We start from the raw sequence: 14,553 nt of genomic DNA, 5'->3' as shown, positions 1-14,553 counted from the left end.
AGGGTATCAAAGGTTGTACTGGGGAATAATAAAATGTTGATGCTTGTCACCATATTTGAATTAGTTGTGCGTCCTCTGTCAAACTGTGTGGAACAGCCTAGGAGGCTGACAGAGAAAAGACATGCAGGTTTTTACTATAGGATAAAAAACTGACAGTGTCAGGTTGAGACCACTGTCCAGAGGTGCCAAGCACCAGCACTGACACTTTTCTTCAAGGAAGGAAATCGGTAGAGCAACAGGAACCCTCACTCTGACCTTGGGTTTTAAATCTTACTGGGTGGGTAACAAGGCCAGCCTCACAGTGACAGTGGCTTCTGGTGCTTGTCATCCACTAGCCCAGCTTGAGCACTGCTCCTGCCAGCTGCAGCTTGCACAGCTCTTCCCTCAGTGTGCATTTGGACTTAGCAGGCTCAGCTCACTGTCAGAAGGCTGCTTGTGTGCAGCTGCCCCTCTGCTCACAGAAAACTCTCAAGAGCTTTGCTTCTCCCACAGCTTCTGGAGAACACATCAATGTCTCTGCCCTGCCCCTGCTTTGCAGGCACCAAGGTTTTCTGCACAAGGCTGCAAACACTGCAAGCTGCCCCCTGAAATGTGCTTATGGGCATCAATGGAGAGACATGGCCAACCTAATCTGTTATACATCATTGGCATTATGAGCCCTCATGTGTGAGAGGACTCCCATCTTCATAGAAATGCCTCTAAAATGCATCACAAGAGTATATGCCAAAAAAAAAAGAAGAAAATATTTCCAGGCCAGCCCCACTGGTCCTTATCCGTTTCCACCCACTGCATTTCACCAGCAGTGGAGCTTCCCTCTGCAATTTCCAGCAGGGAATAGGAGGGGTTTGCTTTTGCTCTTGGCCTGAGTCACAAGCCTCACAGACAAATGAAGAGTTGAACTCTTGTCTTTCTGTTACTTCCAGCCTCAAGCAATCATCTGCCCCTGGCTCTTGGCTAAATAGACAAAGCTGCTCCCAGCAAGGTGAGATGCCCCTCCACAGCTTTGTGTTCTCATGCAACCATACCTGGGAGCTCTACCAGTGCCCAGACCCACCACCTCTGGGAACAGCACTCCCACAAACCATTCTGGATTTGAGAATGTAAGGAAAGACTACTCAGAATCTGGCTCTGATGTTCCTGCTCCCTCCAGTGAGTTTCTAGTAAGACTAGACAGAACAATAATTGTCTCCGTTTATTTCATTTGTAACACAGCAGAAAAAAGAAAGTGCAGACACTTTCCAGACACAGGAATACCAGAATATTTTTCAGGGCTGGCTTCTAAGACATAACACAGGAGACAATTGCACTGAATTTGAGCTAAAAATGAGAACCATAAAGCTACACAAATCCTAGCACACTACCAAAACTGTGTCTGTACCTCTAAAACTTCTAATGCTGAGCAACCTAACGCAGAACTGCACAGAGTTTATATGGATGGGGTTTCATGGTGCTCCCAAAGATAATATCTGTGTTGATTTCCTTAACTCCTTCTGGTACTGTGAACTTAAATTTCTGCAACAGGCTGCAGAAAATGATGAAAAGCTCCATCTTGGCCATCGTCTCTCCCAGACAAACACGGTGACCTGCAAGGGGTGAACGGAAAGAGAAGTCAGTCCCCACCAAGGTCTGTAACCAGCACCTGCTTCCTAGCTTTTCACAGCAACATTGCTCATCAAGGAATAAAGAGCTTTGCTGAATTTGACAATTTCCTCTCAGATTGAACTGGACACACAACTGAGATGTTTGCAATTTATCTTTGCAGGATCTCCCCAGATTGCAGAAAAGATACCACAAATGCTTCTCAGAAATTTCACTCTTGCTTCCTAATCTATAGGACTCCCTAGTTTTATAGATAGATATAAAGGATATTATAGATATAGATATAAAGGCTTCTCCTTTGTAGAAATGGATTTCAGTCTTTTGATTCCAAATAAAAACAAGAAGAAAGCATCTTTAGGTTCCCTCACAGTTTCTGCTTAGTACAAGCTGACTTATCTTCCCTAAAACAGTGAAAAATCAGAGGATAGAGGACATTCTACATCTGATGAGACATTTTCCTACATAATGGTTTCAGTGAAAACAACTTGTTAAAGAAAAATCCCTTCCAAATTTATCAATTAACTCTGTCCAGAATATAATTCCCAGAGACAGACAGTGACAAACTCTGAAATGCAGTGGTCAGGTCATTCAATTTGGATGTGAGAAACCAATTTCTCTTCTACCCAATGTGGACCAGAAACCTGAGCCTGAATTTTCACATTTCAGTCGACAGCTCTGACAATCAGGCTATTTCCTCCTGGCATGATCTCCGATGTTTGTTTAAGCTTCTATAAACTCACACATTGGTGAAAGAGTAATTCCAGAAGCTCCACAAGAAAGATAGAGACTTCTGGATGTATTTGATCTTGCTTCTGGAGCTCCCATTCATCTCTCTGCACTGATGAACATTGAATTATTTATCAATAAATATAAATAAATCAGCTCCACCAGAGGAGGACCAAGGGCAACAGTGTAAGAACTCAAGTTCCGAAGTGATTGGGAATTCTGGGACCTTACTCATTTTATCTTCTCTGCATTTTCACAAAAAATTAAGATCAAGTGTTTATGCAATTACCAAACGACTTATTTTTGCAGTCAAACATTTTTCTGGGCTGGGAAAACAGTGTGCTCCTGCAGTTTGGGGTTACACTCCTCTTTGACCTTCTCCACAATGAAAACAACACAACTTCATCTAACCCACAAACCTGGGCTCAGCTCTCAGTGCACTCACCTGCTGAGAAGGCTAAGAAGGCCTCGCGGGTCACAAAATTTCCATCCTTGTCCAAGAAATGTCCAGGGTTGAACTGGTGAGGCATCTCCCAATAGGCAGGGTCAACAAGAGTAGAGTCTATATTTGCCATAATTAGAGTGCCCTGGAAGGAAGATGCAGTTGGCACAGTTCTGTCTCTCACACATCAAGAAAAGGACACAAACAGATTCCAGCTATAATTCTGCACACAGAAAGGCAGCAGAAATGAAAGATTACATAATTAGGGGGGAAACAGTAATCTCAAGGGTTCTGAGAGTTTTTTCCTCAAAAAACGAACAAGCAAAGAAACTTCAGTATTTTGGGTTCAGGTATTTCCTCCATGTCTCTTTTTCCAGTCTGTTAGCAAACACCATAGAATGTGTGGTCTGCAGTACTTTAGCACCTTATCCTAAATCTAATTAAATGATCTTGCTGCCCTGAGCTGGAGGGCAAAGGGTTTAATGGTAAACCTTTACTCATGGCCAAAGATCCATTGGAATAGAAGGGGTGTCTGCACCTTTGGAACATGATACCCCAGAACAGTGGTATCCTTCACAGCTTCTCTAGGAAGTGTGATTAAGATGATGCTGCTGAAGCGGAGGATCTCATGAACCACAGCATTCGTGTACGGCAGCTTCTTCCGGTCCTCGTAGCAGATCAGATGGGAGGGACTCACAACAGCATCCAGCTCTTGCTGGACTTTGTCTAAAAAAAGTTTTAAATACCCATTATAGTTATAAGAACACTGTTTTGCATAAAACAGAGCTTTCATTTCCTTTTTGGAGTATAGTAGTGACGGAAAAAAATTACAATATATAAATAATTTGTACTTACCATATCATAAAGTGTAAATTCATTTATACAACCAGCTACTTATGATTTTACTACACTCTGTTTCCTAGTTGATAGGTCCTATATTCAGACCCTCTTTCCAAAAGCCAGATTTATGGAGCATTATATTTAAAGGAGAGGGAGAAAACTGTAAGTATAACAAGAGTTTCTTATTAAGAGATCAATTCAGTTAAGCTGTTGATTTTACTCCAGATAAATACAGACTCAAAGCACGAATGAGGGTGTTGCAAACAAGCCATCACATCAAGCTGATACATGTGTAGTGCTGAGAACTGAAACAGGATCATATTACTAAACCATCACCAAGTGTTAATCTCTTTGGCTGCCATCATTGGCTTATTAAAAGCTCAAAAATTATCTTTTTAAAAAAATAAAGCTTGATCTTAAAAAATCCCTTGATCTTAGCCAAGAAAAAAAAAAGTATAAGAGAAAATTGCTCTACTTGAATCATATCCATGCTTGTGTGTCAAGAACTCACCTTGGATGTCAGGATAAACCAACATAAAGAGCAGAGCCCAGCGCAGAGTGGTGGCTGTGGTTTCTGAGCCACCCAGGAAAAGGTCAAAAACAGACTGCACCATATTGTCTTCATCAAATGTAGAATTGGGAACATTTTTAGTCTACAAGTGTCAATGAGAAAGGTAAAATGTGGTATAGCTGTGTAACAGCACTGAGCCAGAGAGTGATCACTATATCTAAAGCAACAAGATTTCTAGAGGACAGAGAAAATAGAGATACTTGAGCAGAACACAGATACAGGCAAAGACTTTACTCAAATGAGTACACTGATATTAATTTACAGGGCTATTGAATGTGTCAGGTGTATAATCCTGTTATGCTGCCTTCTAAAGGGGCATGTTGACTTCTGTTAACTTCCATAGCAGAAAAACACATTTCATAATAGTTTTATCTCACCCATGACACTCTCAGCACATTTGCTGATTTCAGCAATCTACTATATAATGTTATTATTCTAAAGTTTTATGCTTTTTTCAGAGCAGAGACTGCCAACATTTTAAGATTGTCATGATACTCATACAGCACAAAATAATACAAGACAAAAAATAATCAGAATTAGGCAGGCATCTAAATACCTGCACCTTTTCAAGGTCCACCCTACTGCCCAGCCCTCACTAAGGATTTCCCAATATGATAACAAACCAATGTAAATAACGTGTATTTCTAGAAGAAGTTATTGAAGTAGCTATTCAAACTTCATATTTTGACTTTGGCTGCAGAGTTTTTAAGCTGCAGAGCTTTACAGTAATGCTGTTGCGGACAGACAACAGCGGGGAAGGGGCAGTGAATCCCTATGGTTGGATCTGTGTCATGTACAGCATTAATTACTCACTTTCTCTATCTGCTTCAGGTAAAAGTCAATGAAATCTTCTGGTTCATCTATTCTGCCCTTTTCCCTGTGGCTTTTGATTTCCTGCCTTACAAAAGAACGAACAAAATCCCGGGAATATCTTGCTTTATGGAGAGGTCCTGGGAGGTGCTCTGCAAGCCACGGGAACACTTCACACAGCTGGGGAGCAAGAATTCAGCACAGAGGCAGTTAATGACACTACAGAGAAGCCTTGTGATATAGCATGGACATTTTTGGTGCTAAATTGCTGAATTAATTTCTCTGGGAAAAATCCTGTGGCATCAAAAAGGAATGTTTAGTACACATTGAGTACATAAGCACACATTAAAACCACAAATTAGGGACAGCACAGTTTCCACCCTGGATTTTTCCCATCATTACTGCATAACTCCATTTGTATTTGCCCTGTTAATTTACCAAAAAAATGTTCTACTTTTGCAGATAGGTGTAACATTTATCAGTATTAATAAATCTACTGTTAATAAACATTTATCTATCACCTTAGCACCATTCTCACATATAGTATCATCATCTCACCTTAACAATACTGGTATTCCCAGTACAGAAAAGGTCATTATCCCAAGCACATTACCTTTGCTAAGACATTCTAATAAATATTATTAATATAATATTCATAATTGAATCATGTCAAACCCAAAACACTTCAGGTCCAGTTCATATTCACAGTCAGTATTCAATACTTTAATACTTTAATAATATACATACTGATATAATTATATTGCAATAAATAATGAGCTCAATAATCAAATAAGTTGCATATTAACAGTATTCTAATAAGTAATAGATAATCCCATAAGTAATATTCTCACATAATAATAGTGGCTGTTCCCAAAAGCCACTATAGAATTGAAGGCTTGAATCAGCTGGCAGAAAGTTTTATCCTCTAGGGAGAAACGATGTCCAAAAACCACAGCACAAATCACATTGGAGACAGCATGGACAATGGGGAAGGAAGGGTCAACAGCTTCTCCTGCAGACAGAGAAAAACATTCATCTCCAAAGCACTTCCTTCTCCTCCTTTTCTATTTAAGAGAACAAGATTACCGTGACATTTTATAATAGATGTCCTCTATGATATTTACACTGTTACTCAGAAAACCCTAAAATTCACTAGGAAAGGTAACAAAAGATAAACTTCGTTCAAAAATGAATGACAGGAAAGCTCAAATCTTTAACTCCTGACCTTGTTTTTTTTCTAAATTTGCTTTCCTTTTTGCATTTTTTTTCTTTTTTATCTCAATCTTGCTGTTGATCCCAAAATACAAACTTCTGAGGTTCAGCTGTACAGTAATCTCAACAGTTCTGAGGGGTTTTTTCTCAAAAAATAAATAAGTAAAGAAACTTCAGTGTTGTGGGTTCAGAGATTTCCCTGCTGTATTCCTTCATGTCTCTTTTTCCAGCCTGTTGGCAAACTCCATAGAATGTGTGGTCTGCAGTTCTTTAGCACTTTATGCTAAATCTGCAAATCTAAGGTGTGCTCCAAATCAATTCTCTTCTGTAACAAAAGTAGTCTTTAGCCTTAGAGTCAAGCAGTCTGTACTGTGTGCACTGTGTCAATGCCATACCCTCTTTGTCTCTGAAGAACTCAACCAGGTAATGGGCCTCAGTTTGTATCCCACGCTCCATTCCTTTATTCCCCATTCCCAGTTTTCGGAGAGTTCCAATTCCAAAATGTCTCTGTTGTTTCCAGTTGAGACCATTTGAGACCAAGATACCTGTAGCCATCAAGAATGAATTTTATGTCATATTAAAGTTCATACAATCATAAATGAGAAACACAGTAAGAGTCATCTTCTCGTCATGCTGTCTCTCAAAGAGGAGGACCACATCAGGGCAGTGTTCTTTGAATTTAACTGAATGTTGTTAGAGGCAGAGAAAACACCTTGGTTAAGATATTCCCACCCTTGCAAAAACCCCACTTGGATCTCTGGACTCACACACCTGCCTTTCAAACCTAGTCCTATTTTTTTTTTTTTCTGAAGCATCTGTTGTCTCTGGTCTTTGGGAGATCCTGCTCTACCAGAATCTTTACACCAAATATCAACTTCTTATCCTGGAAAGGACCCTTCTGGAAAAACAGTGAAGCCAGGGCAAGAACCACCCAGCCAAAATGAGAAGGAAAAATGGGCTTTAGCCAATATGCAAACAGCTTCTTAGGATCAAGAGTTCCTGTGGGACAGAAAGGAATCCCAGGCTGCTCTGCTGTGAGTCTGTGTTCTAGCACAGACCACTCAGCATGAAACATTTAATCTGCTTGGTGGGGAAATGCCCCTTCACCAGTCTAGTCTGCACTTCCCCTGGGAAAGCCAGTTTGCACTCTGAGACAGCTGTTTCACTACAGACTGGGATAACTCTCCCCTATTCCTTCCCGAGAACCAGGGACAGGCAGGTGGTATTTGTGCTGCAGAGTCACAAACTTGCAGATGAGCTGCAGCTGTTTGTTAAAGCCATCCCTGCTACAATTTGAAAGTTTTAGGGCACTTGTCACAACCCAGCTACTTTTCTCCACAGGACCCAGATAAAAAGTGGCAATACAGATCCTTCCAAATGGACTGAAATGGCTCCAGACTCAATCATTTCTATACCTTAAAGTGGTTCTTCTCTACTTACATTAGTTAGTATTACAAATTAAAGCTTCCCAGACTGTAGTTCACGAGACAAATCCTGACTAAGGGTAAAGGCATCTGTTGTACATTCTCTGGATATGAGGCTGATGGAAACAAGTTCAATTATTTCTGTTTTAAACACATCACTATCTTTATTCTCCCTCCATTGTGATTCAGCACTGTTTGTGATAGCACAGTACAATGCTTTGAACACTCTGGATAATAAATTTAATGCTCCACTGGCCTTCCTGTGACTTTGTACTTGGAACAAGACCAGATCAAAGTTCTGTATGTGCTTTCCTTACAGCAGCCTTTGCTGTAAACAAACAACTGGGAGCATAAAGATTTACTTTAGTCTCAGCTTGCAGAGGAGGCTGCAGGCTCAGGATTATTTCAAATCAGGACATGCAGACAACACTAAGAATGGACAAACAAGACCATGCTGCTCTGGTAAGATTCTGAAATACATGTGGGCCAGTGGGATTTGGAGACCACTTACGATGATGCTTCAGAATTATACAATCCACCTCGAGCACACAGAAAAAGTCAGTTGGGAACTAAGGATTTTTCAGTAAGAAAAACACAAGAAGAAACAAAGAAAGTCAAGGATTAAGCCCTTCCACAGACATGAACATTTTACCCTTTCCATTTGCCATTTTGTTGAAAATGAAGGTCTGCAGTCGCCCCGAAACATCCTCCGAGTTGTTGGTGAGACCATTCTTCACAGCTTGGAACCCATAGAGCACCACCATAGGTCTGTGACCCATCCACAGGGTGCAGATGTTGCCATAGGTTTCTGCCAGCTGCAGGTAAGACCAGTACCAAAAAAATATCCATGGGACAAACATCAGCAAACATGCATAAATGATGGGCTGCTCTCTTCCAGCACATTACTCAGGGGTTCAGGAGATGAAAATGGACAGTGGCTGTGTTTTGTGGCGGGGGTGCTTTCCACAGAAAGGGTCTGGGCTCTGTCTGGGAACACACCACCCACAGAAATGTGAGCAAAGAAATAATAAAAGATCCTTTTCTAGAACATGGCCTGAACATGGCCAAAATTATCATGTTCAGTTTTGTTTAAATTGTACACACATATCAGCTTTCATATGAATTAGACTGTCTGCAGGTTTTTACCTTAACTTGTTTAGACACTTCACTTCCACAGTTCACCTTCTCTCAGGGTTCTCCCCATTACCACATCAGCCTATCAACAACCATCACAATTTTTCACAGGTTTTGCCTTAACAGCTCTTTAGTTCACGTTTGCAAATACATACCTTTTTCAGGCTGCCATGATCAGCTCTAAAGTTTATCCACCAGATGCTTCCAATGATGGGAAATGGCGTTGGTCCAGGAGGAAATCCACGACTCTTCCATTGCAAATTCAGGAACTGTGCACTCAGAAGAAACAAAACCAGGGATATGAGAATTACACTTATCATCATATCACACTTCCAAACTTGTATTATAAAATTGCTCCAAATCTGTCTTTTGAAATGACTCTGTATTGTTCTTTTTTAGCTCTTCCCTGTCACATTGAATATTTCTGAATTTTCACCTCCCTTCTTTCCTACTGCTCTTCCTGATCCAAGAAAATGAGGATTATTTCCATTCTTGAGTGTTATTTAATACTTTACGGTGCTGCAATATGCTAATAGGTACCATTATTTTAAGATCCAGCAGGGGCTGGATCAGAGAAGGTGGGAACCTTAGCCAGAAACATCACTTTGAGCAATCAGTTTGACGGAACGTGTCACTCAAAATACTGACTACATGCATGCCAAGAACTTGGGTACAAAGCTGCAGCTGTCAGATGAGGGCAGGAACATCCATCAGGTAGCATTCATGGGGCAGAGGTAAAAGGAAGCAGCCAGTTGCCTTGTACAACAGTGGGTGCAAATGCAGGCTTGGGAACCAAGAGCAATGAAATGCTGTAATTTGAGTTTTCACAGTGAACAATACAGATGAACTGCAAATAGCACAGTGAACAATCAAACATAACTAGTGCTATTGGCAAAATGTAACAGACCTCGCACTTAACTCCATTTTGGGGCTTGAGTTCTTGTACCCTATGAGGCTTTATGAATTAGTTTCTGCCTTATCTCAGTAGCAGAAGTCCAGCTCAGCAGAACTAATTCCAGAGCCTGTGACTCTTTATTTTTAACTCACAGCGCCTGAAGCAGCATATGCAAAGACCTCTTCAACATGGAAAAAATTTCCCTACATACAGGAGCAGTTCTTAGAATATTTCTAGAGTACAGCTATTGGAATAGACTGTTTGAGATGTTGGTACTATGCTGCCTTATGAAGAAGAGCATACCTTAAAGGGATGGGGCTGTGCAGTGCTCCCCAAAGGAGTGTCTTTAATTCCATCAGACAGGATGAATCTAAACACCTGGAAAAGGCTGCAGAAAACAAAGAACTCCATGTGTGCTGACTGCTTGCCCAAAAATATACATAGCCCTGCAGAAAGAACACAAGAAGGCAATTACTGATCTTAATTGCTGTTTCCACCACACCCCTGCTGTCTTGCCCAGTGCTTTCTCTGAGGCTGTTGCACCTCTCACAGCGGAGATGTCCCTGGGGGATGTCATTCTGTCTCAAGATTTGCTGTCTAAAAGAAAACTCATCCTCACAACTCCACTTCATAATCCACTGGTGTAACTTACCAGCTGGCAGAAAGGACATCAGGCAGGTTTTGAAAGCTCTTTTCACGTTTTATTCATTCATCCAAGTTCTTCAGCAGCATTCAAGGCACCTATCTCAACCACTGTTAACAAGGGCAACAACAATTCCCTGGAGGAAAAAAATCCTTCCTTACACAGTAATTAATCTGGATTGGATTCAAGAAATTTCTTCCAGTGCTCAGGAATCAGTTGCAATATATTGCAAATATATTTGCAATATCCATACTGCCCTGCAGGAAAGGAAGAGTTGGTCCTAGGCTGTCTCTAAACCTCTGTCCCTGGCAAATTTATCTGAATAAATATTACCTCAAATTTCCTGTTCTCTCCACAACTTCTGACTTTCCAGGCACAGCATCTGGGCTAATATATACTGCTCTGGAAAACTGTCAAAAAGAATGCTGAGGCTGCAAATACTCAAACATTAGAAAACGCCAGAAGTAAAACTGTCTGTACAACATTAATTACTTCTTCCTGACACTTCAGTGGGAAAAGGGTATGTGCTATGGTTAATTTATGAAATTCTTGTCTCTGTTCAGGTCTTCTGCAGTTGACTGCAGAGCACTGCCAAGATTACACAGTACTTCACAAACCAGGGAGACTGAAAGGGCACCAGGCCTTGGTAGCTCCCACACCATCAGGACATGCAGCACCACAGCACCAGGGCAAGGTCTGCATTGCTTCCACCTCAATAGCACTGCATTACAACACCAAAATGGGCAAAACTAACTAACCAAACAGCCAAAACAGAACAAATATCAACAAAAACCATGGGAAAACAAAAAGAGGAACGTTTACAACAGTAGGTTTCATTCCTAATAGATAGAGCTCTTGCTTTTTCTCGTTCTGCTCTCACTGCATGCCAGTGATGCCAAAAACTTGGTAAATCTCTATAAGATTAGATATACCAACTAATTTTATTTTGAGATGACTGGGATGTTTATGTATTACTAGCAGGAAAAGTAAATGATAGATGGTACAATTCATTGTAAAGCAGAGTGATAGAATTTAAATGAACTCCATCAACGTGTGTGAATTGCAGGACTTAAGCAGACGAATTAAGGACTAAAATACAAATAAAGAAATTGTACGATCAAGCAGGTAGAGGCAGGTGTTTACAGAGAAGCTTTCTGCAAGCAAATTGTTTTGGGGAAAGTCAGTTTTCCTGGTTCCAGTGTCTTCATTAGATGTGAACAGCCCCTCTCCATGCAAGCCTTACTCATTATTATCTGACACATACTGTCACAAGAACTCCTTGGCAGAGATGGAAGATGTTTAGACAGCTCAGAAAATCCTCTTTTCTAGTGAAGGTTTTAGAGCACGGGAGCAGGAAGAAAAGAACAGAAACAGTCATACCTGCCATTTACAACTTGACTTTCATTAGTCAACCTTCAAGCTCTTTCAAAAAGTGAACATCAGGGTTGATTAGGCCCAGAGAGATAAAGCATGTTCATGAGAGTCACAGACAAGCTATGAACAAATCTAGGAAAAGAATCTGGTCCCATTCCAGAACTTTGTCTATTCAACCTAAAATGTTCATCAATCAAGTCCAAACAAAACAGATGACAGCAGGAGGCAAAAGCCTATGTACTTTATTTATAATGTATGTCAGCAAAGTTCTCTTTCCTGAACTGACAGAAACACAGAATGGCCACATTTTCCCTCTCTCAGTGCTTGCCTGGACATAGAGTGTCAGTGTAAGTCTCTTCCCTCAGAGAAATTCTGATGCCTCCAACCAGTAATCAGCTCCTGTAAAGAAGCTCTTGAAAGATCAGGGAGTGCAGGGGAGGAAGAGACAGCTAAATGGAGAAATCCATATCAGTGTCTCCATTTTTAGGGGTTGGGGGAAGAAGAACAACAAAAAAACAAACTCTCTAAACAAATCCCAAAACCTGCTTAGCAATGCCTGTGCTGTTTAGCTTGAGGCCAGGCCAGGCAGCAAGAGCACCAGGCAGTGTTTTCTAATACGTGCTGAGCCTGCCCCTGCAAGAGACAAAAAACGAGCCCTGGTTTTCTGTCAGAGCAGATGACACATGCTCTGGCAGGTGTGCCAGAAACCCTTTCCACCCCCAGTATACACATTCATCATTTGCTTCACACCTTCCAAAAGAGGCTCTTCTTTGCTTCCCACTCCTGTGGTCTGAAATCTTCATTACAAAAGCAGGTTTCCTCATCAGCTCAAAACAATCAAACTTAATACCTGTCATCTTAAGTGGAGATTCAGCTCCTGAAATAGTATTTGTGTCAGAAGAGATCAAGTAAGATTTATGTGAACAGCTACTGCTCACATGTACTGAAAATATTAAAATACACTGTATTGAAACAGCTTCATTGCTTTTTCTCTCCTTGTGAACTTTAGCCCAAGCTTTTGTGAAGTAACTTTGCTTCACTGTATTTCAGTTTGCCCACAGGTCTCACCTAGCAGCTGGAAAACACACTGCCCACAGTGTTCAAAGGGTCAGGCTCAGATTAATACTCTTGGTGGATCCAGACTTATTCAGCTGGACCCACATTTCTCTCACATTAAGCCATTTTTTTTCTTTTTGTTTTCTTAAGTTGCATCATAACCACTGTTATTAATAGGCAGCTTCATGGCTTAACTCATCTTAATTCTGATAATTTTAAGTGTATAAATCATACCCTCACTGATGCACATGAGAGCATCAAAAGCATTCAGGGTCCTTAACTGTTGCAAAACTTGCAAACTTAAGAAGTGAGTCTTGCACAAATAAGAAATAGAAGAGCACTCACTTTCTTTTGACTGGACAGCACCAGCTGGATGAAATGGGGACAACTAAAACAAATGAAGAAATGAAGTTCTGATGCACACACAAGCAGTAAGTGAAGTTAGATAGTTTCATCAGATAACTCATTTTAAAGTATCAAACAGCATCAAAATCTGAAAAAAATGTGTGGATAAATAACTGCTCAATAGCATAACTTAGTAACACTGCAATTTTTGGTATACATATGGAACTGTCAGAATTGGCTGACTGAAACATAAAAGTTATTGAATTTCAAATTGCTTCCCTCAGTTTTTTTGTCGATTTAACTCTTCAACTGTAAGATTCATAGAACCATGCTGCTGGGAATGATGCTTATCAAATTTTTCTGTTTTCATTCCTCTGCCCAAAAAATCTAAACAAACAGCTAACAGAGGCACACAGGCATGGTCCTTGGCCTCTGATGGCTGCTCCGCTTCCACACTTCCTGCGAAAGCATCTGCACATGCAGCACTCTAAAGCAGAAGTGTGGCATGAAACTGCACAGAGAAATGAAGTGGTGGCTGCTCAGAAAAGTAAGGCAAGAAAATACTGTCATGTCACTGCTGCCCTGTGAAACTGCTCCTGTGTTTCCTGTTGGAATCTGAAGTTATTACAATCTACTGCAGAAAAAAAGACCAATTGTCACATTTTTCAAGACTGAATCATGCAAGACTGTATTTACCACATCTTTTTTACTAACCCCCACACATAAAAAAAATGAGCTCATTAGAAAACTGAGTGTCCACTCCTGTAACTCTCAGTTTCTTGAAGCTTAATACAGTTCTTAAGAAGCCCATGGATAGCATTAAACCTTTATATTTTAGAATTATAATATACATTGCTTCCAATCAATAACCTTGATTTTGCAGAAACTTTTTGAGCTGAAAAGTGTAGACTGAAAAATACAGCAAGTCTGCCCAGGGAAATTATGATAAAATTTTGAAACAGGCAAGTTGTACAATTGTATGGATTTCCTTAATCTCCTATTTAGACTGGAAGATAGCATTAGCTAGGTTCTTGAACAAAGTTTTGAAAAATACTTTGTAATATATCAGTAAGTATGAAAAGTAAGTCTCAAAGTTTGCTACACACTAGTACAAACCTCTCTGGTAAACTAATGGGAACCACAAATTAGTAAGGATTAAAAGTTTTGCCTCTTTCTTCCATTTATGTCTTCTTTTCCATAGATCAAATAGAACCTGTCCATGGTTTCATCTCCAAAATTTGCACCAGAAGATTTTAACACTTAGCATAAAATTATTCTCCTTTTAAAAGAAACGTTAGAAAAAATCATATAATCTGTTGGATAGAAAAGTAATCTCTCACTAGTGTTCACATAATATCATAACCTAGGATATGATAAAGGGAAAGAAGATACTCTTCAAATTATTAAATTACCTTTTGTTTTTCTTATTAAAGACAATAATTGAACTTTATGCTGCATGAATTCAATCTTTTACACCTCAAA

At 40.2% G+C, this 14,553-nt stretch overlaps 1 protein-coding gene across 1 annotated transcript; it reads right to left on the bottom strand.

The window, feature by feature from the left end:
- Positions 1-1,178: 1,178 nt before the first annotated feature.
- Positions 1,179-14,027, bottom strand: LOC130256880 (cytochrome P450 2J4-like). The gene is made up of 10 exons (XM_056498972.1): positions 9,957-14,027; positions 8,914-9,027; positions 8,277-8,439; positions 6,596-6,745; positions 5,840-6,000; positions 4,992-5,168; positions 4,119-4,260; positions 3,306-3,493; positions 2,771-2,912; positions 1,179-1,583 (listed from the first exon to the last, which is right to left on the bottom strand). The coding sequence occupies exons 1-10, from the start codon at positions 10,062-10,064 to the stop codon at positions 1,405-1,407; spliced, it is 1,524 nt and encodes a 507-aa protein (XP_056354947.1). The 5' UTR covers positions 10,065-14,027; the 3' UTR covers positions 1,179-1,404.
- Positions 14,028-14,553: the final 526 nt, after the last annotated feature.

The sequence above is a fragment of the Oenanthe melanoleuca genome, chromosome 9 (genome assembly GCF_029582105.1).
Source record: "Oenanthe melanoleuca isolate GR-GAL-2019-014 chromosome 9, OMel1.0, whole genome shotgun sequence".
NCBI lineage: Eukaryota > Metazoa > Chordata > Aves > Passeriformes > Muscicapidae > Oenanthe > Oenanthe melanoleuca.
Note: the sequence above shows the minus strand (reverse complement) of the source record. Positions and strands in the feature narration are given on the sequence as shown.

What these genes read in the sequence shown, in the direction of transcription:
- LOC130256880 (XM_056498972.1), bottom strand. Translation starts at nt 10,064, where the DNA reads ATGGAGTTCTTTGTTTTCTGCAGCCTTTTCCAGGTGTTTAGATTCATC. An exon ending in CACAGCCCCATCCCTTTAAG is followed by an intron (nt 9,028 to 9,956) that starts GTATGCTCTTCT and finishes CTGAGTGCACAG; the next exon opens with TTCCTGAATTTGCAATGGAA. An exon ending in CAAAATGGCAAATGGAAAGG is followed by an intron (nt 6,746 to 8,276) that starts GTAAAATGTTCA and finishes TGATGGCTACAG; the next exon opens with GTATCTTGGTCTCAAATGGT.